This window comes from Chiloscyllium plagiosum, unplaced genomic scaffold, assembly GCF_037043375.1.
Source record: "Chiloscyllium plagiosum isolate Xiang-an unplaced genomic scaffold, Cpla_swu_hap1 HiC_scaffold_32, whole genome shotgun sequence".
NCBI classification, from domain to species: Eukaryota; Metazoa; Chordata; class Chondrichthyes; order Orectolobiformes; family Hemiscylliidae; genus Chiloscyllium; species Chiloscyllium plagiosum.
The window spans coordinates 14,992,340-15,017,138 of NW_028270170.1; the positions used below are offsets into that span (position 1 = coordinate 14,992,340).

At 43.6% G+C, this 24,799-nt stretch overlaps 2 protein-coding genes across 8 annotated transcripts in view; one reads left to right on the forward strand and one right to left on the reverse strand.

Moving 5' to 3' along the window:
• Positions 1–18,161, forward strand: part of cnp (2',3'-cyclic-nucleotide 3'-phosphodiesterase) — a 30,375-nt gene extending 12,214 nt beyond the window's left edge. For 5 of the 6 annotated variants that reach the window (XM_043674948.2, XM_043674946.2, XM_043674950.2 and 2 more), the window contains exons 2-4: positions 6,660–7,290; positions 10,628–10,761; positions 17,133–18,161. In XM_043674948.2, coding sequence (XP_043530883.2) covers positions 6,660–7,290; positions 10,628–10,761; positions 17,133–17,567 — 1,200 coding nt within the window. In that variant the 3' untranslated portion in view covers positions 17,568–18,161. Of the gene's footprint in view, positions 1–837; positions 1,019–6,659; positions 7,291–10,627; positions 10,762–17,132 lie in introns of those variants that run through there. The other variant, XM_043674951.2, reaches the window with a different exon arrangement.
• A 5,620-nt stretch (positions 18,162–23,781) lies between these two features.
• The window catches only part of dnajc7 (DnaJ (Hsp40) homolog, subfamily C, member 7), a 61,242-nt gene continuing 60,224 nt past the window's right edge, over positions 23,782–24,799 (reverse strand). For both annotated transcript variants that reach the window (XM_043674943.2, XM_043674945.2), the window contains exon 14: positions 23,782–24,068. In XM_043674943.2, the coding sequence (XP_043530878.2) occupies positions 24,031–24,068 (38 nt within the window). In that variant the 3' untranslated portion in view covers positions 23,782–24,030. The remainder of the gene's footprint in view (positions 24,069–24,799) is intronic.

The window sequence follows — 24,799 nt, forward strand, 5'->3', positions numbered from 1 at the left end:
AGTAGCATAGATAAGTAAATAATAGGTAAACAGCAGCGAAAGCAATAACACAGGTACAGGCGAATCTTAAGAGTTTGTGAGTCCATTCAGTATTCTAACAACAGTAGGGTAGAAACTGTTTAGAATCCGGCTGGTGCGTGTGTTCAGGCTTCTGTACCTTCCCCCCGATGGTAGAGGTTGTAGAAAAACATTGCCAGGGTGAGACGGATCTTTGAGAATGCTGGCAGCCTTTCCTGACAGTGGGCCTGGTAGATGGATTCTTTAGATGGGAGGTTGGCCTTTGTGATTGTCCAAGCCAAGTTCACCACTCTCATGGTTTCCACCATCCAGTGCCCAAAATCTGCTCCATTTCATTGGCTGGAGACATGTCATTATTAACAGCTCCACCCAATTACAAATCTCTCCTCAAACTTGTAGAGTTCTAGCACTGAGCAAGTTTATGAATTGCTGAAGAAGAGTCCTATTGGACATTAACTCTGTCTCTTTGTCGACAGACGCTGCCAGATCTGCTGAGTTTCTCCATCACCCTCTGTGTTTGTTTCAGATTTCCAGCACCTGCAGTATTTTGCTTTGCTTTCTCCTGTTTACGATCCTGCCTGTTAAATCAGTGGCTGTTTTCTTATGAACGTTGTTCTGTAACCGGACATCCCTCGCTATATTTGCATATGGCGGAGCTCTACCTCCTCAGAAAGGTGCAGATGTTAAAGCTGGCAGTGTGTTTAACATTGAACCGTTAACCACACACAGGAAGTCTCTGTGTTCAGCCTTCACACAAACAGCTTGTGACACCTGCTTCTGTACTGCTGTGCGCACTCAGTTATTCCAGAGCAGTTGGCGATTTGTGTACATGTTAGAAAACTCCCTACACCTCTCTTGCCTCTCCAGCTCACTTTCGTCCTTTGACACCTTCCCTAAAACCTTCCTCTTTGGCTGAGCATTCGCTAGTCTGACCTCGTACCTTCTCATGCTCTGTTTTATTATACTCCACTGAAGCATCCTGAGACACTGAAGGCTCTGAGTAAGTTTCTATTTTACTTTCTTGTATTCACTCGTGGGACATGGGCACCTCTGCCTGGATCAGGGTTTATTTCTGTCCGCAGTTGCCTCTTCAGAAGGTGGTGGTGAGCTGCCTTCTCAAACTGTTACAATCCATGTGCTTTAAGTAGATCCTCAATGCCCTTCGGGCGGAAATTCCAGGAATTTGACCCAGTGACAGTGAAGGAATGCCGATATATTTCCACGTCAGGATGGTGTGTGGCTTGGAGGGGAACTTGAAGGTGGTGGTGTTCCCATGGATCTGCTGCTCTAGTCCTTTTAGGTAGAAGTGGTCATGGATTTGGAAGATGCTGTTTATGGATCTTTGGTTACACACTGCTGCTAATGAGCCTCAGTGGTGGAGAGAGTGAACGTTTGCGGATGTGGTGACAATCGATTGGCCTGCTTTGTCCTGGATGGTATCAAGCGTCTTGAGTGTTGCTGGAACTGCACCCATCCAGTCAAATGGGGAGTATTCCATCACACCCCTGACTTGTGTGCCTTTTAGGTAGTGGACAGGCTTGGGGGAGTCAGGAGGTGAGTTACTCCCCGCGGTATCTCTAGCCTGTGACCTGCTCTTGTAGCCACGGTATTTATATTGCTAGTCTAGTTCAGTTTCAGGTCAGAGGTAACCCCCCAGGTTTTTGATAGTGGGGGATTCAGGTGATAGTAATGTCGCTGATGGTTAGATTGTCTCTTGTTGGAGTTGGTCATAGCCTGGCAATTAAGTGGCACAAATGTGAGTTGTCACTTCAGCGCCTGGATATTGTCCAGATTTTGTTGCATTTGAACGTGGCCTGCTTCAAAGTCTGAGGAATCATGAATAATGCTCAACTTTGTGCAAACATCAGTGAACTCCCCACTTTTGACCTCCTGACGGAGGGAGGGAGATTGATGAAGCAGTTGAAGATAGTTGGGCCTAGGATGCTATCCTGAGCAACTCCTGAAAAGATGTCCTGGAGCTGAGATGACTGACCTCCGACAACCACCATCATCTTCTTACGTGTCAGGTATAATTCCAATCAACAGAGAGTCTCCCCCCCCCCCCCCCCCCTCCCCCCACCGATTCCCACTACTCCAGTTTTTATTAGGGCTCTGTGATGTCACACGTGGTCAAATGTGGCCTTGACATGAAGGCCAGTCCCTGTTACCTCCCCTCTGGAATTCAGCTGTTTTGTCCAAGTTTGAATCAAGGCTGTAAAGAGGTCAGGAGCTGGCTGAACCCAAACTGGGCGTCACTGAGTAGGTGCTGCTTGGTAGCACTATTGATAACACCTTCCATCACTTTACTGAGGGTCAAGAGTAGATGGGGCGGTAATTGGCAAAGTTGGATTTGTCTTGCTTTTCATATACAGGACACACCTGGGCAATTTTCCACATTGTTGGGTAGATGCCAGTGTTGTAACTGTACTGGAACAGCTTGGCGAGTGGAGTGGCAGGTTCTGGAGCACAAGCCTTCAATAGCATTGCTGGAATGTTGTCAGGGCCCATAGTCATCGCAGTATCCAACTGTTTCTTGATATCACATAGAGCAAATCAAATGGGATGAAGACTGCTTCTGTAATGCTGGGGACCACTGCAGGAGGCTGAGATGGATTAGTTGGCACTTCTGGCTGAAGATTACTGCAAAACATTCAGCCTTACCTTTTGGACTGAGGTGCTGGGCTCTTCCGACATTAAGGCTGGGGATATTTGTAGAGCCTCCTCCTCCAGTGAGTTGTTTAATTGTCCACCATCATTTACAACTGGATGTGGCAGGATTGCAGAGCTTAGATCTGATCTGATTCTTAGAGCTGAATTGCTTAGCTCTGCCTATCACTTGCTGCTTATGCTGTTGGGTATGAAGTAGTCCTGTTTAGTAGCTCTGCCAGGTTGACACCTCATCTTCAGGTGTGCCTGGTGCTGCTCCTGGCATGCCCTCCTGCCCTCTCCATTGAACCAGGGTTGATCCCCTGGCTTGATGGTAATGGTTGAGTGGGGGATATGCTGGGCCATGAGGTTACAGATTGTGCTGGAGAACAATTCTCCTGCTATTGATGGCCCACAGTGCCTCATGGATGCCCAGTCTTGAGTTGCTAGATCTATTCGAATTCTGCCCCACTTGCCACAGTGATAGTGCCACACAACACGATAGAGGATATTCTCAAGGTGAAGGCGGGATTTTGTCTCCACAAGGACTGTGCGGTGATCACTCTTATCAATACTGTCATGGACAGATACATCTGCAGTTGGCAGATTGGTAAGGTTGAGGTCAAGTATGTTTTTTCCTCTTGTTGATTCCCTCACCACTTTCTGCATTCCCAGTCTAGCAGCGATGTCCTTTAGGAATCAACCATCTTGATCAATAGTCCTGCTGCTGAGCCACCCTTGGTGGTGGGCATTGAAATCCCCCACCCAGAGGATATTTTGTGCCCATGCCAGCCGCAGTGCTTCCTCCAAGTGTTGTTCAACTTGGCGGAGTGCCCATACATCTGCCAAGAGAGGATGGTAAGTGGTAACCAGCAGGAAATTTCCTTGCTCGTGTTTAATCTGATGTCAAAACACTTTGTGGGGTCCATAGTCAATGTTGGGTCCTCCGAGAGCAACTCCCTGCTGACTGTATCCCACTGTGCCACCACTTCTGCTGGGTTTGTCCTGCCAGTGGGATGGGATATATTCAGGGATAGCAATGCTGGTGTCTGGGACGTTGTTTGTATGGTAAGTGTGACTCTACCAGGGTGTTGCTTGACTAGTCTGTGACAGACAGCTCTCGTAACTTTGGTACACGCCCACAGACATAAGGAGGACTTTGCAGAGTCAACAGGACTGGTTTTGCCTTTTTGTTCTGGTGCCTAGTTCAATGCCAGGTGGTCTGTCCATATTCCTTCCTGCTTTGAGACTTTCTAGTGATTGATACAACTTGGCCACTTCAGAGGGCATTTGCAAATTGTCCACATTGCTGTGAGTCTGGAGTCGCGTAGAGACCAGACCAGGTAGTTGTCTTCTCGAATCGATATTAGTGTACCAGATGGACTTTTTCTGACATTTGACGATGGTCATCTTGAGACTCTTAATTCCAGAATATTTTTTATTGCGTTCAGATTCCACCATCTGCCATGGCAGAACATTACCTGGATGTCTCAATTAATAGTCTAATGAGAATAGTACCAGGCCATTGGCTCCCCATCATTGTTGTTTCTTGGAATAAATCATGTTCCAATGTATGTTTTGTTCTGATTCAGTAGGTTAGGGAAGATGTTGAGATGTGATATTAAACCAGGGCTCTATCTGCTTCTCGGGATGTCAAACATCCCACTGCACTATTTCATGGAAGTATGGGGGAGTTACCCCTTTATCTGCATTACAAAAGCAGTCATGTTACTCTCTGTTGGAACTCACTGTGTACAAGTGGGCTGCAGTGTTTGCTACATCCCGACACTGGCTGTACTTTATTGGCTGAAAAGCATTTTGTGGCATCCAGTGGTCATGTAAAGTGCTGTATAAATTCAAATCTTGAATGGCATTGAATAAAGGCATAGAAAGTCATAACTAAATTTGCTGATGACACAAAATTAGATTAGATTAGATTCCCTACAGTGTGGAACAGGCCCTTCGTGTGGCATTGTAGACATTGTTGACGATAGGACAAAATTACAAAGGGATATTGGTAAACCAAGTGAATGGGCAAACTGTGGCAAATGGATTTCAATATAATTGTGAAGTTATCCATTTTAATCTGAAAAGGCACAGGTCAGAGGCTTTTCTAGATGGTGTCAAGTTAAATACAGTGGCTGTCCAAAGAGACGTGGACTTCAGATCTTTAAAATTTCATGAACAGGTGCAGAAAATAATCAAGGAGGCTAATCCTTATGATTAGATTAGATTCTCTACAGTGTGGAAGCAGTCTGGGGCCAACAAGTCCACACCGCCCTCTGAAGAGAAACCCATTCCCCTACATTTACTTCTGACTATGCACCTAACACTGTGGGCAATTTAGCATGGCCAATTCACCTAACCTGCACATCTTTGGATTGTGGAAGGAAACCAGAACAAACCCACGCAGACACAGGGAGAATGGATAAACTCCACACAGACAGGCGGGAATCGAACCCAGGACCCTGACGCTGTGAGGCAGCAGTGCTAACCACTGAGCCACCGTGCCGCCCATCTAGAGGGCTGGAGTAGAAGGTTGTAGAAGTTGTGCTGCAACCATACAAAGCCCTGAGTAGGCCCAACTCAGGGTACTGTGAGTGGATCAGGCCACCACACCTTAGGAAGGAGGTATTGGCCTTGGGGGAGTACAGCATAGGTTTACAAGGAAGATATCTCGATTTCAGGGATTGAGTTCTTAGAAAAGATTATACAAATAAGGCCTGTTTTCTCAAGAATTTAGAATGTTAAGGAGTGACCTGATCCGAAGATATGAAAATAAAAAGACAGGGTAGATAAAGAAAACTATTTCCAATATTTGAGGATTCTAGAACTAGGAGCCTAGTCAGAGAATTAGGGCCAGACTGTTCAGGAGAGATGTGTGGAAGCACTAATATACACAAAGCTTGGGAGAGATTTGGAACTCTCTTCCACAAATGACAGATGACGCTGGATCAGTTGTTAATTTTCAATCTGAGATAGATGCATTTTTGCGATACAGAAGGGGATATGGGTTAAGGACAGGTATATGGAGTGAGACCACAAATCAGCTGTGGTCTCACTGAATGGTGGAACAGGCTTGAGAGGGGCTGAATGGCCTACTCCTGCTTCCAGTTAGATTAAAGATTCAACATCTGGCACATTTACATGAGAGGTCACTGCTGTAATTCTGAAACAAACTCTGACAATGCTGGAGAAACTTAACAGGTCTGGCAACATCTGTGTAGGGAGAGAAACAGAGTTAAGTCCAGTACGACTCATCTACAGAACAGTTCTTGAGAACAGTCTTCTTGGATTTGAAATGTTAATTCTTTATCTTTCTGACGTGGAGGTGCCGGTGTTGGACTGGGGTGGACAAGGTCATGAGTCACACGATGCCAGGTTATAGTCCAACAGGTTTACTGAAATCTGCCCGAAACATCGATTCTCCTGCTCCTCGGATGCTGCCTGACCTGCTGTGCTTTTCCAGCACCACATTCTCCACTATAGTCCAACAGGTTTATTTGAAATCACACAGGACCCAGGGGCTGCACTCCGAAAGCTTGTGTGATTTCAGTAAACCTGTTGGATTATAGTGGAGAGTGTGGTGCTGGAAAAGCACAGCAGGTCAGGCAGCATCCGAGGAGCAGGAGAATCGACGTTTCGGGCATAAGCACCTCATCAGGAAATCCTGATGAAGGGCTTTTGTCCGAAATATTGACTCTGCAGATGCTGCCTGACCTGCTGTGCTTTTCCAGCACCACACTCTTGACTTTGATCTCCTGCATCTGCAGTCCTCACTTTCTCACTGTTGCACTGTAACCTGGTGTCATGAGACTTCTGACTTTATATTCTGCAATGCGGCGGATGAATTTCTCTGGCTGTCTCTGTGTTTGTTTCAGAATTCCCAGCATCCACGGTATTGGATGTGCATCGCTTGAAGTTCTGTTGCCTTCCTGGAAGTTCTTTTTTGCCATTCTGACTTGGTTTTTGTTTTTTTATAATTTGTTTTGTAGATTAGAAACCTGACAACAATGGGCTCAAAACCGTCAAAGGTCAAAAGTAACTTCCCGTTCCTTCGTGACGATGGCACGGTCAAGACAATTAAAGAAGCCCACACCGTCTTCATTCTGCGTGGTCTGCCTGGCAGTGGCAAGTCGACCCTCGGCAAAGTAATCACCGATTTTTACCACGGGTCCTCGGCCTGCACTTTCCCTGAGCCTTTGAAGTTTCCTCCCAGGGTGGACGAGGACGAGGCTGACCCTGAGCGGTACGCCCAGGTGGATGAGGAACTCGAAAGGGGCTTTAAGGAGAATAAAAACGTCATAGTAGTCGATGACAACCACCTCTCTGCCAAACGGCTGGACCGCCTCACCAGCCTGGCCAGAGACAACGACTACATTGCCCTCATCGTCAGCCCGAAGACACTGTGGAGGAACGACTGCGAGAAGCTTGCGAAACAAAACCAGTGGAAACTAAGCGTGGAACAGTTGAGCAGCATGAAGCAAAGCTTTCGGGCCTACATCATACCGTATTTCTTTGGCTGGTTCTTGCTGAGGAGGAGTGCCCGGGAGATGCGCGAGAAAGCGGAAGATTTTCTGAATCAGCTGAGCAACTCGGAGGTGTTTTTGAAAGAGTTTGTCAGCTGTATGTGATCCTGTCTGTTTTGATCCTGCCTGATTTTGCAAGAGTTTGTCATCTGTATGTGATCCTGTCTGTTTTTGCAAGGATCAGTGCCATACAAATCTGCACCAACTTGGCAATTCCAGTTTTCCTGCTGAAGACGGCAGGTTAGGCCTGAGAGGCTCTGGCACTTGGTAAAAGCACCTGTGCTTCGTGAGGCAGTGAGCTATTTGACTGTGGAAACCATTGCAGCAGTATATAGTTCAGTCACCATCTGACCATCCACACAGCAGAGTACAGGATTCCACTCCTGCGAGACAGAGTTGGAGTTCAAAGAAAACAAAGTCAAAATTATAAGATAGAGCCCCTTAAATCTAATAAGGAATTTGGAAGGTGCATCTTTACCTGGTGAGAGGCTAGAGTGTGGGGGAGTCGAGGAGTGTGGGGGAGTCGAGGAGTGTGGGGGAGTCGAGGAGTGTGGGGGAGTCGGGGAGTGTGGGGGAGTCGAGGAGTGTGGGGGAGTCGAGGAGTGTGGGTGAGTCGAGGAGTGTGGGTGAGTCGAGGAGTGTGGGTGAGTCGAGGAGTGTGGGTGAGTCGAGGAGTGTGGGTGAGTCGAGGAGTGTGGGTGAGTCGAGGAGTGTGGGGGAGTTGAGAAAAGTGAAGGAGTGGGAGTGTGGGGGAGTCAAGTGTGGGTTCAAGTGTCACCTGCTCCAGTGGTTTGTCGAGTCATAGTCATAGAGATAGCATGTATTCCATGAGATCTAACCTTGCTAACCAGTCTCCCATTGGGAACCTTGTCGAATGCCTTACTGAAGTCCATATAGATCACGTCCACTGCTCTGCCCTCATGAATCTACTTTGTTACTTCTTCAAAAAACTCAATCAAGTTTGTGAGACGTGATTTCCCACACACAAAGCCATTTTAACTATCCCTAATCAGTCGCTGCCTTTCCAAATACATGCACATCATGTCCCTCAAGATTCTCTCCAACAACTTGCCCACCACCGATATCAGGCTCACCGGTCTATAGTTCCCTGGCTTTTCCTTACCACCTTTCTTAAATACTGGCACCACTTTAGCCAACCTCCAGTCTTCAAGCACCTCACCTTTCAGGAGAGTTAGTGAGTTTGCAGATGACACCAAAATTGGAGGTGTAGTGGACAGCGAGGAAGGTTACCTCAGATTACAATGGGATCTTGATCAGATGGGCCAAATATCTCAGCAAGGGGCCCAGCTATCACTTCCCTAGTTTCCCATAGAGTTCTAGAGTACATCTCATCAGGTCCTGGGGATTTATCCACCTTTGTGTTTTAGGATATCCAGCACTTCCTCCTCTGTCATAAAGACATTTTTCAAGATGTCACCATCTATTTCCCCACATTCTATATCTTCCATGTCCTTCTCCACAGTAAACACTGATGCAAAATACTCGTTTAGTATCGCCCTCATCTCCTTTGTTTCCTCACATAGGCTGCCTTGACATATGTGCCTTTCAGAAAACAAAGTGTGACTTTCTGAGTTTCTTGTTAACATTTCCTTAATACACTTGTTACTCTCTTAGACAGCCCCTCTTGGTCGATGGTGACTTGGTTCCAAATTAAAACAGGAGTTCTCAGGTGACCGAAGAGTCCACCGCACGACCTACAGTCTCTGCCCCAGGAGGGGCTGGTGGTGGTCAGGGGAATGGGAGGGTGGGAATAGGAGTGGGAGGGCTCTCCATATCAAAGATTGCTGTCGGTGAGGAGCTTCGAGATGGACAGGTCCTTCTTCAGCTGCTTTCCCTTCACCTTGGGCAGACTTGGGTGAGACTTTCCCAGGTCTCCATGGGTATTTTTCTAAGGAGGGTTCGAGGTTCCTTTTCCTGTGTCCTCCTGGGGCTCACTTGCAGTGTTGAAGGATTGTAATTTTTTTATTCACTTGCTGGCTGCACCCAGCATTTATTGCTTGTCCCTAGTTGCCCCTTGAGAATGAGGGGGTAGGCTGCCTTCTTGAACCGCAGCAGTCTATTTGCTGTGGGTAGTGTCTTCCATTGTGCCAGGTATGACTCCAACCAGGAGAGCATTTCCCCTCTGACTCCCCATTGAGTCCAGTTTTGCTCGGGCTACTTGAAACCACACATGATCGGATGTGATCATGTCAAGGGCTGTTACTTTCACTTCCCTTCTGGAGTCTGTGTTTGAACCAAGGCTGTAATGAGGTGAGGAGCTGAGTGGCTCTGGCAGGACCCAGACTAGCTGTCAGTCAGCGGGTAATTGCTGAGCAACTGCTGCTTGTTAGTGCTGTTGATGACATATGCCGTATTTAGACAATGAAAATCAAGCAAGTTAAACAGGCAGTGCAAATCCAGCATTTCTTGCACAAGTTTGAGTAGAGTGTGCAGTTATATTCTCTATTGGTTCCCTCAGTCCCAATGTTCTCAACTGCAAAGAGCAATTTGAACTGAAACTCGATCCTATCCTTACCCACAGTGAGCACATACACACAAGTTGTATCGTTCCCAACAGGGCACTGTGTTCAGGAGCAAGCATCACATCCCCACTGTTCACCATTCTCAGTCAGGACCAGAGTTGAATTGTAGCAAGTTCCATTCCAGAAGTTAGGGTCATACAGCATGGAAACAGTCACTTTGGTCCAACTGGTCTGTGCTGACCCATTTGGTCAGCGTTTGGCCCATATCTCTCTCAACCCTTCCTATTCATATTTCCATCCAGATGCCTTTTAGATCACAAAGTCTTATGCTAACTCCCCTGCTGAGGGAGCGCTGCACGGTCAATGGTGCCATCACTTGGATGAGACATTACTCGAGGGGCCAGTCGATCTGTTAGAATGGATGTAAAAGATCCCAGGGCACTACTTCAAAGTAGGGGAGGATCCCTCGAGCTCTGGCTGATAATGATCGATGTCACAAGGCTAGAAGATTGGGTCACATTGCCGTCTGCGAGGTCTTGATGGGAAGAATGTGTCACAGTATTTCCTACATTTCAACAGGGTCAAAAGTACTGAACTGGGTGTAATGTGGGTTGAACCAGCCAGGCAATGTGAGAGGTGCTACATAAATGCAAGGTTTTCTTTTGAATGACCACTGCACCTCCACTGTAGAATAGACCAGCAGAACTTCTCAATCCGCGCAATACCTACAAAGTATGTAGTTTGGGTAATGTCCTGATCTTATCAGAACCACACCCCTTTTAAGATATGTTCCCTCCGAGAGGACCAGTGGAAAATATAACCTCTGCCTGTCCTCAAAACTGCCGGACTTGCGCTGTCTGTTTAACTTGTGTCTTTCTGTTTGTCAAACTATGGAAAGTGACATCAGATTAAAACTGAGTTGTGCAGTAAATGTAACTTTGTTCATGCCAGATGTGGAATGTCAATCCAAAGAGAAATTTGATCTCCAGGAATACTTCCAGAAGAGGCCGAGAGTACTGCACTGTACAACAAAATTCTGTAATTACGGAAAAGATCCTGGCTGTGAAGCCTACGCTGAGAGTGAGGTTAGTAGTCGGCTGGCAGATGGTCTTTCATCCCTCACGGTTGGGAAAATACTCAACCAGAAGTTCAAGTGAAACTTGTCAATTTTCAACATTGGCAGGTGGCACGGTAACTCAGTGGTTAGCACTGCTGCCTCACAGCGCCAGGGACCAAGGTTCAATTCCAGTCTCGGGCAACTGTCACTGTCTATGTGGGTTCCCTCTGTGTGCTCCAGTTTCCTCCCACAGTCCAAAGATGTGCAGATTAGTTAAATTGGCCATGCTAAATTGCCCATAGTGTTCAGGGATGTGTAGGTTAGGTGCATTAGTCATGGGTAAATGTAAGTATAGTGTAGGGGATTGGGTGTGGGATACTCTTCAGAGAGTCAGTGTGGACTTGTTGGGCCTAGTGGCCTGTTTTCACACTGTAGGAAATCTACTTCAGTTTCAGATTTAACTGCAGGATGAAGCCTCTCTCTGTCAGGGAGACCAATTAGTATCTCCATTACCAGACTGATTCCTGGGATGGCATAACGTGATGTATGGAGAGAGACTGGATTGGTTCAAACAAGATTCACTGGAGTTTAGAAAAATGAGGGAGGATCTGACAGGATATTATAAAATTCGAACAGAACCAGACAGATTAAATGCAGGAAAGATGTTCTTGATGAACAGGGAGTCCAGAACCAGTGGTCACAGTCGAAAGATACATTTAGAACTGGGATGGGGAGACATTTCTTCAGCCAGAGAGTAGGGAGCCTGTGGAATTCTCTACCACAGAAAGCAGTTGAGGCCAAAACATTAAGAAGGGGTTAAACCTCGTTCTAAGGATTAACAGGATCAAAGGAAATGGGGAGAAAGCAGGAGCAGGTACTGAGTGAGATGATCAATTGTAATCATATTGAATAGCCTGCACCTCCTATTTTCTATGTTTCTACTCCAAACCTGGCCGGGGAAATCCGTACAAACGTGTTAGTCATTGGCATCAATAATTTCAAGACCGATATATTTTTTCAGGCCTTTCTTTATACTTCCCAGGTTTACATTCCCAAGTCGGATTATCAACGACACTGCTGCCAATTTGAATTAAACAAAAGGCAGCATATTGTCCATTGGACTCAGGTTTCTTAACAAACACCCACAGGGCTCTGGGGAAGGAGCAGGAGGCGTGGGATTAATGAAATAGCTTTACCACAGAGAGCGGGCACATCCACTATGGGCCGAATGGCCTCTATCATTTTACAATTTGCAAAATCCTGCAACAGCTGGTCTTTAGAGAAATGAAATAAGCATTGTTCGATGACTGGAAAATCGCAGCAGGTCAGGCAGCATTCGAGGAGCAGGAGAATCAACGTTTCAGGCATGAGCCCTTCATCAGGAACATTCCGGATGAAGGACATATGCCTGAAACATCGATTCTCTTGCTCCTTGGATGCTGCCTGACCTGCTGTGTTTTTCTAGCACCATTCTCTCAACTCTGATCTCCAGCATCTGCAGTCCCCACTTTCTCCTCCATTGTTCAGTGACTGATTGGTTGATGGTCCACTTAATTGGCTGAACTAACCAGCAAATACGCATTGGGCGATTGTAACTGAGATGGATGGCCAGTCAGCCTTTCGTGTTTTTGTGGTGTATTGTTTGAGGGATGAATGCTAGCCGAGTCAACAGGAAAAATCCTTACTCCACAAACGATGCAGGGGGTAAATGTTTGAAATGCTAAATGGCAATTAGTTCAGCACTGCCACCAGTTGGTGAATATTGGGACTGCAAGCACTTGCTTAGACATGAGAATACATCTGCTTTTCTCCTGCATCACTTCTGTTGCATTTTCGAGGAAGTGAAAACAATAGTGAGGGAGGAAAGGAACAGATGGTTAAGTTCATGAAGAGGAGTGTGAGGCGATTTGTGTGGAGTGTAATCATCCAGGTTGGGCAGCACGGTGGCATAGTGGTTAGCACTGCTGCCTCACAGCACCAGAGACCCCGGTTGAATTCCCGCCTCAGGCAACTGTCTGTGTGAAGTTTGCAAATTCTCCCAGTGTCTGCGTGGGTTTCCTCCGGGTGCTCCGGTTTCCTCCCATAGTCCAAAAATATGCAGGTTAGGTGAATTGGCCATGCTAAATTGCCCGTAGTGTTAGGTGAAGGGGTAAATGTAGGAGAATGGGTCTGGGTGGGTTGCTCTTCGGAGGGTCGGTGTGGACTTGTTGGGCCGAAGGGCTTGTTTCCACACTGTGAGTAATCTAATATCTGAAATTTAGAGCCATAGAGATGTACGGCACGGAAACAGACCCTTCAATCCAACTTGTTCATGCTGACCAGATATTCTAAGCTAATCTTGTCGCATTTCTCTCTAAACCCTTCCTGTTCATATACCTATTCAGATGCATTTTAAATATTGTAATTGTACCAGCCTTCACCACATCCTCTGGCAGCTCATTCCATACCTCTGCGTGAAAAAGTTGCCCCTTAAATCCTTTTTAATTTTTTCCCCTCTCACCCTAAACCTCTGCCCTCTAGTTCTGGAATCCCCCACCCCAAGGAAAAGTCTTTTGTCTATTTATCCTATCCATGCCCCTCATGATTTTATAAACCTCTATAAGGTCACCCCTCAGCCACCAACACTCCAGGGAAAACAGTCCCAGCCTATTCAGCCTAACTCTCTACCTCAAATCCTCCAACCCTGGCAACATCCTCATAAATCTTTTCTGAACCCTTTTTAGTTTCAAAACATCTGTCCGATAGGAAGGAGACCAGAATTGCACGCAATATTTCAAAAGTGGACTAATCAATGTCCTGTACAGCCACAACATGACCTCCCAACTCCTGTACTCAATACTCTTACCAATAAAGGAAAGCATACTAAATGACTTCTTCACTATCCTATCCACCTGCAACTCCAATTTCAAAGAACTATGAACTTGCATGCCAAGGTCTCGATTTAACAAGACTCCTCAGGACCTTACCATTAAGTGTATATCCTGTCCTGTTTTGCCTTTCCAAAATGCAGCACTTCACATTTATCTAAATTAAACTCCATCTGCCACTCCTTGGCCCATTGGCCCACCTGATCAAGATCCTGTTGTCCTCTGGTAACCTTCGCTATCCACTACATCTCCAATTTTGGTGTTACCTGTAAACCTAATAGCTCTACCTTCTATGTTCACATCCAAATCATTTATATAAATGACAAAATGCAATGGACCCAGCACTGATCCTTGTGGTGCACCAATAGTCACAGGCCTCCAGTCTTAAAGGCACCTCCACCACTACTCTCTGTTTTCTATCTTCAAGTCAGTTCTATATCCAAATGGCTAGTTCTCCCTATATTCCATGTGATCTAACCTTGCTAATCAGTCTACCATGAGGAACCTTGTCGTATGCCTTACTGAAGTCCATATCGATCACGTCCACCACTCTGCCCTCATCAGTTCTCTTTGTTACTTCTTCAAGAAACTCAATCAAGCTTGTGAGACATGATTTTCCGTGCACAAAGCCATTTTGACTAATCCTAATCAGTCCTTGCCTTTCCAAATACATGTAAATCCTGTCCCTCAGAATTCCCTCCAACAACTTGCCCACCACCAATGTCAAGTACACTGGTCTATAGTTCCCTGGCTTGTCCTTACCACCCTCCTTAAACAGTGACATCAAATTAGCCAACCTCCAATCTTCCGGCACCTCACCTGTGACTATCGATGATTCAAACATCTCAGCAAGAAGCCCAGGAATCACTTCCCTGGCTTCCCACAGAATTCTAGGGCACACCTGATCAGGTCCTGAGGAGTTATCCACTTTTATGCATTTTCAGATATCCAGCACCACCACCTCTGTAATAAGGACATTTTTCATGATGTCACCATCTATTTCCCCACTTTCAATACCTTCCATGTCCTTCTCCACAGTAAACACTGATGCAAAATACTCAGATAGTATCTCTCCCATCTCCTGCGGCTCCACACATTGGCTGCCTTGCTGATCTTTGAGGGGCCCTATTCTCTCCCTAGTTACCCCTTTGTCCTTAATGTGTTTATAAAAAAAACTTTTGATTCTCCTTGACTATATTTGCCAAAGCTATCTCATTTTCCTTTTTGCCCTCTTGATTTCCTTCTTAAGTATAGTCCTACTGCCTTTATACTCATCTATGGATTCACTTGATATTTCCTGTCTGTAGCTGACATATGCTTCCTTCTTTTTCTGAACCAAAACCTCAATTTCCCTGTCATCCAGCATTCCTTACACCTACCAGCCTTTCCTTTTACCCTAAAAGCAATATACTGTTTCTCAACTCTTGTTATCTCATTTTTGAAGGCTTCGCATTTTCCATCCGTCCCTTTACCTGTGAACATCTCCTCCCAGTCAACCTTTGCAAGTTCTTGCCTAATACTGTCAAAATTGACCTTCCTCTAATTTAGAACTTCAACTTTTAGATCCAGTCTATCCTTCTCCATCACTATTTTAAAACTAATAGAATTATGGTCGCTGGCCCCAAAGTGCTCCTCCACTAACACCTCAGTCACCTGCCCTGCCTTATTTCCCAAGAGTAGATAAAGTTTTGCACTTTCTCTAGTAGGTACATCCACATACTGAATCAGAAAATTTTCTGGTACACACTTAACAAAAATTCCTCTCCATCTAAACCCTTAACACTATGGCAGTCCCAGTCTGTATTTTGGAAAGTTAAAATCCCCTACCAGAACCACCCTATTATTCTTACAGAGAACTGAGATCTCCTTACAAATTTGTTTCTCAATTTTCCCTTTCTTATTTCTCAGTTCCACCCAACTAACTTCCCTGGATGTATTCCCAGGAATATCCTCCCATTTGTATCCTGGAACATTAAGCCACGTCTCTGTAATTGCTATGATATTACAGTTCCTAACTATGCCCTGAGTTCATCTGCCTTCCCTGTTATCTTTGTAATCACTGTATCTATTTATAGTGATACAGTACAAGATCTGGCCACTGAATTGATGTGACTGGGGACCAGTAAGTTTTATTCTTACCATTGGCAAAATAAGACAATAAAGCTTAAAAGTTCCACAATTTTGAACAAACAGCATTACAATCTCCCACTGTGAATAGTTCCGTTCTGGAGTCCATTGGATTTGTACACAAGTTAGAACATGATGTAAAATAATATAAATAAAATAGCTGTTCATAAGTACAAGAAATATTTGTATGCCAAATGTTTAAAATTGCACCCCCATACAAGATCACATTTATAATTACAAGCGTTTATAAATTTGGGACCCTGTAAACTTTACTGAACAATGTTTATATAAGTAATACAAGACCATGGCAGTGATGCATTTGCTGTTCTTGGAAGTAGCACCTGGTGATCCTTTGCGGCCACCCGAGCAAGCAGCACGTGTCTTACTTTATCACATGTGAGGGACAGCACTTGCAACAGTGCAGAACTCCCTCTGTGCAGCTGATCTGGCAGCTCAGTGGTTAGCACTGCTGTCTCACAGCACCAGGGACCCGAGTTTGATTCCACCCTTGGGTAACTGTGTGGAGTTTGCACATCCTCCCTGTGTCCCCTCCCCATGGGTTTCCTCCAGGCATTCCTGTTTCCTGCCACAGTCCAAGGACATGTAGTTTGAGTGGATTGGCCATTATAAATTGACTGTAGTGTCCAGGGATGTGTGGGCTAGGTGGGTTAACTTTAGGAAATACAGGGTTATAGGAGTTGGGTGGGATTCTGTTTGGTGGGTCAGTGTGGACTTGATGGGTCCACTGAGAAAAGATACAAGAGAATTATTTTTGCTAGTCTGTCATTTTTTAAATTACAATTGTGCCTTGTCATTTACAGATTTCCAGACTGTAGGGATTCTATTCTATATAATCATATATAGGAGTATCAGCCTTGACACTTGTGCTTTAGTCTTGCATGTGGAGGTACTGGGGTGGACAAAGTTAAAAATCACACAACATACAAGCTTTCAGAGGACTCCGAATAAACCATTTGGATTATAAGCTGGTGTTGCGTGATTTTTCACTTCAGTCTTGGAGTGGTTCTTGAAACTGAGAAGCAAGAGTGCTACCAACAGAGCCAACAACTGAAGCTTAGAACAAAAGCCAAACACTGCAGTTGCTTGAGATCTGAAATAAACACTCAAAGTGCTAGAGGAACCCAGCAATTTTGGCATTATCTGTGGACAGGGAAACAGAGTTCATTTTTCACGCCCAGTGGGTTCTGAGCAAGTCATGTGGACTTGGAATGGTAACTCTGCTCCTCTCTGCACAGACGCTGCCAGGTTTCTCCAGCCCTTTTTGTTTTCAGTACAAATAAATCCTACTGTTTCATCGAACAGGAGAGCCATTTATTCTCCACAAAGTTGATGGTCTTGCTAATTCTAACTAATGCTACACTCTTTCTGTGTTTCCCTAATGTAGGCTGTTGAAGATAGTTATTCAAAGGCCTACACCCTGAATGTGGTGGCCCTGTTTGTCACCCCCCGAACGCTGGGAGCCCGTGTCCTCCTGAACAAACACCAGGAAGTGCTGTGGCCGAAGGGACAAGAGAGAGACGAAGGCGAGGACAGTACGGAGAAGGCTGACCTGCCCTTAGGTAGCAGGGCCCACATCACCTTGGCATGCGCTCCTGGAGTGAAGGCAGTTCAGACCGGTTTAGACCTGCTCCAAATCTTAAAGCTTATTGAGGAGGGTAAACAGCCCACATTCCAGGTGGATTTGCAGAAAGGCCAGCTCTGCTGCTACGGTGAGGGGCAGTGCATTCTCAACCTGACCAAGCCAATTGAAGTGAAAACCATCTTTTCTGGTTTTTACCCCAAAAAACCAGAGCCCTTTGCTGAATCAGCGGGGTGCTAGAGAACCAGGCAGCCAGATATGAAGCTTCAATTTGAATGAAGAGTGAAAGTTAAAATAGATCGTACTTTAGATATGATCATATTCAAACACATGGAGGTGGTACAGTTTACTCAAAGTAAATCAACCCGACAGTTTCCTACCTTTCTCTAAAATGTTTATGATTATTCATACAGGATTTTGTTTTTTTTTACTATGTCTGGCTGTAATAATAACCATTTGCCTAATGTTGAATGCCAACTCTTGTGTGTTATCTGATGAAGTCAGTTGGATTTGGTTACTGCAGCGTATGGGTGCCACTGACGTGATTTGTACCAGGTTTGATGTTGTGCTCACACAGAGTTAGTGGCTAAGCTGTGGCGGTACTGCTGCCTATTGTTGGGGAGAGTGCACCTAAACAACTGAGGGTCCCCTTCCTAAGAATGAACCCTCAAGATTTGTTCCAGATCAATTGGGAAGCGATCAGTCCAGAATTGAAAAGGCTGGCTTCCTTTATATAGGCAGCATGTTGTTGTAACGGAGTGATTTGTGCCACCACATTGCTTTTTCTTAAAAGTTAAAACAGCACAAACGTTTCAATAAAGGAAATGGAACTGTTATGTTTCTTTGGGAATGCTTTAATTATATTCTATGATAGCTATTTAATAATTGTACAGCTGTTGTCAGGATGGTTTTAGCATAATGGTAGCATCCCTGACTCAGAGTCAGGGAGACCTGCGTTCGATCCCATCTGCTCTAGAGGTAAGTCATAATATATCCGAACAGGTTGATTAGAAAAAGTCATATGCTAATCTCAACTGCTCTGGAGGGTGTTGTAACATCTCTGAATAAGTTGTTTATAAGTCAGCATGGAATGGAACCATGGCTGTGGAAATTTTCATTCTGCCCCATTATTTACTTACCTGATATTTAATCCAAAATGTTCCCCTTGGTTTACTGCTCAATTCAGTTTTAACCATTGTCTTGAATGCTCTGCCTGATCCACCTGCGTCAATGACCTCCAACAATAGGTCCCAGTTTCACCCCAGTCAGGACCGATATCAAACCTTACGCTGTAGGTACCAATGTGATTCTCTAACCAACTGAGCGGATGAAGCCCCGAGTCCAGGCTGCTGTGGTACACTTTTATCTGCAGGTTGTAGCCTGGAGCTGTGAATTGTGATGGTGAAGATTGCTGTTTACTTTTTAGTCCCATCGGCAACCAGGAATATCTCTCTCCATTGCCTCGGAGCTGATAAGATTTACAATTGATACCCAACCTGTTTAGCTGGGTTATGAATATCTGTTCTTTTGCCATCATGTCCTGGGGTTGGACTTGAATCTGGAGTTCCTAGCTTATAAGCAGGAATACCTTTAAGACAGGCAATTAGTTCTTTAGTTTGTCCACTGAGAAAAGATGCAAGTCTGTCTTTTTTTAAAACTCTATCTGTCCCTTGTCATTTACAGATTTCACAGAAGGGCAGTATTAGCTTATGGTAGGGGTGCGTATTTTAACATTGCTTATTCCAAAGATTGCTAAACTGGATCAATTACACCTGAGCCAAAAAAGAATGATCGGATGTACTGAAATTTACTGAGCAATGCCATTTCTTATCTTTATTTAACATTCACTTTGTACATGAATACTGTACAGAGTGTACATTTTGTACAGCAGTAAAACATTGAGAAATCATACAAACAGAACAAAGTGTGTGCAGCTTAATGTACATCACAAGGTTTACCAGAGAAATACATTACACAAACTAGGAAACATATTTAAAACCCTTCATGAGTCTACCATCCACACACCTGAAGCATAAAATGGCTACTTGGAATTAGAATTAAATTTAGACAATTCTTGGGATATTCAGGAGTGATAATATTGAGGGAAAACATTAGTGGGAGGAAGTTGTGGAACTACAACACTTGAAGCTGAAATTCCCAGGACTATGTAGGTGTCACTGATTTGACCCTTGATGTTGAATCTGTTTCAACACTTAGAGCAACTTCTCCAGGCCAGTTCCCCAAAGATTTCATACAAAATATCTACAGAATAATGCATTAATGTCAATAACCTGACTTTTTTTTGCTTTTTTGGAAAAGGGAGCAATTTCCCTTTTTATTTGCTTTTTTTTATTATAACAAACAGCAGTCTGACAATCTCTATTTGGCAATTCTCAGTGTGAAAGCAGGCACAAAACTAAAAATAGTCCGTGGCAAACAGCAATTAGACTTCAGTTTGTGAGCATAATGGTTGGTATAAATGTCTCCATTACACTCCCTCCCCCCCCACCCACCCACAATAATGGTTGGCCTTTGCAGTAAAACAAGAATTGCAAATGATTTTTGATCAGCCAGTGCAAATGATTTGCAAATTTGACAAACCTGCTTAATGTTATGGGTGTAGATTATTTGAACAATTCTGAGGCACCTCTACTCCTTGGGTTTACCAATTCCATATGTTTTTCTTTATTTCAGATTTTCAGCACATCTTTTCAACTAAACCCAATGTTTCCTGTACACACAGCCCTCAGCTCACATGAACAGAGACATAAGAAGTTAGATTAATGACTCAAGCATATAGTATGCTGTTGTTTGGAGTATTAATTAAAAGTACCTCCCATTTCCTGAAGGTAGGTAGGGAAACAGATCAAACCTGTTGAAAGATGTTGCTCTATATTTGTGTGTAGACTCACGGCAGAATCTGAAGTTGTATCCTTTAAATTGCATTGATCTTTTAGATAGTGTTGCAATGAACTAATTATACCATCGAGGTCCTTATATGCAATTTTTATTGAATTCACTGCTGCTCCAGCTGAGAACAGCTCATACACTAACATTGCTGTCAGTTTCCCAGAAAAATGGAAGATGCAAAAAAAAACAAACAGCCCAGAATGACTCTCATCATTCTGATGGTCCCTACTGGGAATGCACACAGGTGAACATCAGGTGGAAGATCAGGGCAGGACCCAGCTTTAACAGACACTCAGATGAAGTATTAAAATAATCTGTGGAGTTGCATCCTTGCACAGGCTTGGCTTGTTTGGGAAGGAATGCACTAAAGAAAGATATAGGAGAGTGGGGCAGCATTCTTCACATCTTAACCTTCCATTAAAATATCCTTCATGGACAGGTGGACAATATATAGCAAAGCTTCAAACAACTTTTTTAAAGAGAGGTCAATTTTTTGCTTTAATATAAAGATTCATCACTTCAGACCAAGGAGCTTATGAATCTCACTTTCCCCTTGTCTACGTTTTTAAACTTGAAATCCGGCCAGCTCAGTGGCTAAACAGCCACAAGGTGTTGCACTGAACTGTTCTATTCCAGGGACCCAGACATTTTAAAAAAAAAATCGGATTTACACTTTCTCCGAAGCCATTTTCTACTGGACTGTTTCCACAAACACACTGTGAAGAAAAATAATGGTTTCCTGATGGGGCTTAAACCTCCTTTAGTGCCTCACTAGGAAAAAACTTCAAGTGACCTTTAAGGATATTCAAAAGTAATCTGCATCTTCAACAAAAGGGCTCCAAATGTTGATTAAGAAATATTAAATTTGCTCATGTATTTGCTTTTAATACTATAACAGCAGCTAATCCAGTCCAGGAATCTTCTCTGCCCATGCATCTCCACCTTTTCTCTCCCGATGTTGCTTTAACTAAGTTACTATGATGTGGGTTTATTAAGTTAAAAAAAAATAATTTGAAAGTTATTGCCCCACTGCTCAAAACAAGCAGTGTAGGAAACATTTAAAAAGCTAGATTTGCATCCAAACAAATTCCAAAATAAACATGAGTACAAGGACAGGCCAAGCCAACCTGCTTTTTGGGAGGTGCTGGCAAGAATATCTTCAATGTCTTAATTGCAAAAATGCAAATATTTGCTTCAGTGCCATTATAAATATTTCAAAAGCCATTTCTCAAACATCCAACTGTTTTTCAAAATATAGATGTGAGAAGCAGCCTAAATTTAAAAGTGGAACAGGTAACCTGTAGGCCCCCCTGACAGCCAAATCAAAGCTACGAACATTTTGCACAATTATGCTGGCCAATCATGAAAAGGTAGGTTTCATAGTCATGTCTAACATGCTTTGCCACAGAATGACGCAAAAAAAAAAAATCACAATTCTGCAGAGATCCTCATCTCTGAGTGCTTTAACAAATACAGAAAGTCCAGATGGTACATCCCCACTCTCAAATTTAACCAAATGAAACTAGCCAGTCCAATGCCAAAACAAATCGAACCATTTGTTACCTTTGAGAAGGGCAAAATTTGTAAGTAAAAGGAATATTGAAGTGGGATGGTCTTGCAGTTTATTAATGCACTATGTTTAAGTTTATAAAATGCACAAAAGACATCTCCAGAGATGCCTGCTTTTTTATGGAGTCAAACCACAAGACTGAATTTCATGGCATGCCACTAAACTTTGTTGAAATAAAAGTCAATGACAGCTAAATTTCTTTCTAAACAAAATCGATAGCTGAATCTGGGGAAGTGAGTATCCTGTGTACAACATTAAAGAAATGTGAGATTTATTAACTTGATGCTTCCTGAACACGAGTTACTGGATGATGGGGAGACTCGATGTACAGCCATTCCTTCCATTTCTCCATTCTGTAGTCCCAATGATCAGGAATTTAACACAAAGAGCTCATGTTTTTGTGTGTCATTCTATAGTGGTGAATATTTATGGTGTTTATTTAAAATGAAAAAGGGCTAAGTTTAAATATGACTCCCAGACAGGCAAACTCCACTTTCCCCGTTGGCATTACTTCAGTTGTTTAAAACAGTCAACTGTGCAATATGTATGGAGGCAAAGCGTTTACACTGAAGCAGTTTTCCCTCCTTCCTATTTCCACATCTCCAAATTACACTTCCTGACCAGAAAATGCCTCAATGAACTGCATAAAAACAGAAAAGATACAATGGGCCTATAAACAGAATCATACAATTTTAAATGTATTATCCTCTTTTAATCCAATCTCATTAAACCCGTTTGCCTCAGATACATGCCTAAAGCTTTGGCCAATTTGTAAGCAGCAATTAGAAACTACAGAGTTGGTGGCAACATGCTTGCCTCTCCCCTCAAAAAGCCGACCTACTGGCTATGTTACAGTCTGTTTGACAACATACTCCTCTAGTACTGGGGACCGTTTACTAGGTAAGGTGCGCAGTTAGCTGGATGCTGGCTTGCAACGCAGAATGATGCCAACCAGCACTGACTTGAGGTTACCATAAAGAACTCTCCTTAACCTCTCCCCTCATGAGAGGTGTGGTTCACCTTTCTCAAATAACAGAGCAGCTCTCTGGTTTGGTAAGACAGTGGCAACTTTATTTTTACTTGTTTACCAAACTGTGTTCTTGGCTCAAAAGGCTTTGTGGATGTCATCAAACTCCTACCTCCACGACAGAAACAGGTTAGCATTAGGTACAACTCACCCATGCCGCCAATGGTGTGAGCACGATGGGAAATTCCCAAGCATTCCCGATGGGAGCACATGGAAGATCTTGGCAATGAATCACATCAATGTAATTAATTTTGGGCAAACTAACACGATGTTTGTGGGTTGCCATAACTAGCATTCTGCTACACTGAGGGATTTCATGTTTCCTTTCATGGTAATTTTACTTTTGCACTTGTAGCTCACTACGTGTAGACATCCACTAAGCACATGCAGGTAGAATAGTTAGGTCATAAATACAAATTATTTCCTTGAAGTGGAAACGGAGCACTGCAAGGCTTTTAGAACTGGAGATGTTTTATTCCGATGATCTTTATGAAATGCAATTATATTAGTTCAGAGAATTCCTAAACTGCTGAGTTTAAATCAGTGGCAAGGTTCTTGCAAGTCCAAAGCGAAGCTGTAACAAAACTTGCCTTTAACCACATGGCATTTTGTTTCTCTCTTTTCCCTGTCCCTGTCAGCAGCGTGTTTGAGCTAGCACCTGTAACCATCAGTAGCAAATGTTCCTTTCACTGGCAAGGTTGATAACTGGAAAGGATACAATGGACTATGTGGAGAGGCTGATGAAGTGAGCCACTCCACCAGTCATTTAAAAGTTGGTAATTCTGCTGAACAGAAGCACAGAAAAAATCCACTGCTTTAAATACAAGCTCGGTTTTCGTTTGAATAAAAAGTGGACTTTCCTGCATTGCGAAGAAATACCCTCATCTACATAAAAGCTCAACTGCCTCTATTTACACAACTGAAGACCGTTAGCGTGAGGGACTGCATACTTCAAAATGAGGTAATCCTTTTTATTTTTAATTAATATGATTATAAAAACAAAGCATTAAGGTCAGCTTCACATTCTGTGATGACGGCTTCTTTTTCAACAAAAACATAGAATTACATGAATACAAGAGGTATTCAACTGAAACATGGAAGTTTCTCCTCTAAATAGATTAAACACAGGGAAACAGGGGTATTTATTTTATTTTTGCTTGAATTACACCCAGTGACATTGAACAAAAGGTTGCGCATTAGCCAAATTGGAAGAAAAAATTCCCAGGACCAGAAGCTGAAAAGAGAAAAGAAGATCTATTAACATCTGCATCCAGTCTTAAAACAACAACAAACGTCCTCTGTTTGAACAGCAACTTCCATTTGGTCACAGGTGGGTCAACACAGTTGAAGGGAATTTTCCCTCAATAAGAAAGCCCTTTCATATACAAGTTAGGTTGCAAAGAGCTGCAATTGATAGCATGTCAGATCTTTATTTAAACAACTTATAACTGGCATATGTTTAATGTATTATTGGAAGGTTCCTCAAGTATAATTGGACACTGGACCTTGATACATTATTCTAATATTACTTGCTGGCCAGGGTCAGCAACTCAGGGACTAATACTATAGAAGGCTCACTTATCCACCCTATCCACTTAGGGTGGAGTTTAGAGTCCACCCTAAGACTCTAAACTCAAGACCTGGCCATCTCTATTGGGAAGGCGATTGGGTCAGTACACTGGAAGAATAAATGCTCACTTTCAATTGCTTAAAAAATACTGTCTGTAATCTTACTCCGAAAATGTTGACTTGGTAAGTTGTGGTTATATGGGGAACTCATTTTAAAGTTTTGCTGGGAGACTAACCACTGTCAAGCTGTTTATTCTTGCTGGACATGATTAATTGAGTCCCAATTCTTAATACTACAGAGGAGCATTTTCTGGTTTCACAGCAATGGAGGCCTTGTATCTGCTCACTCAGGAACTAGTCGAGATCTCACAATACAATTTTCTTTTTTAAAGTTAA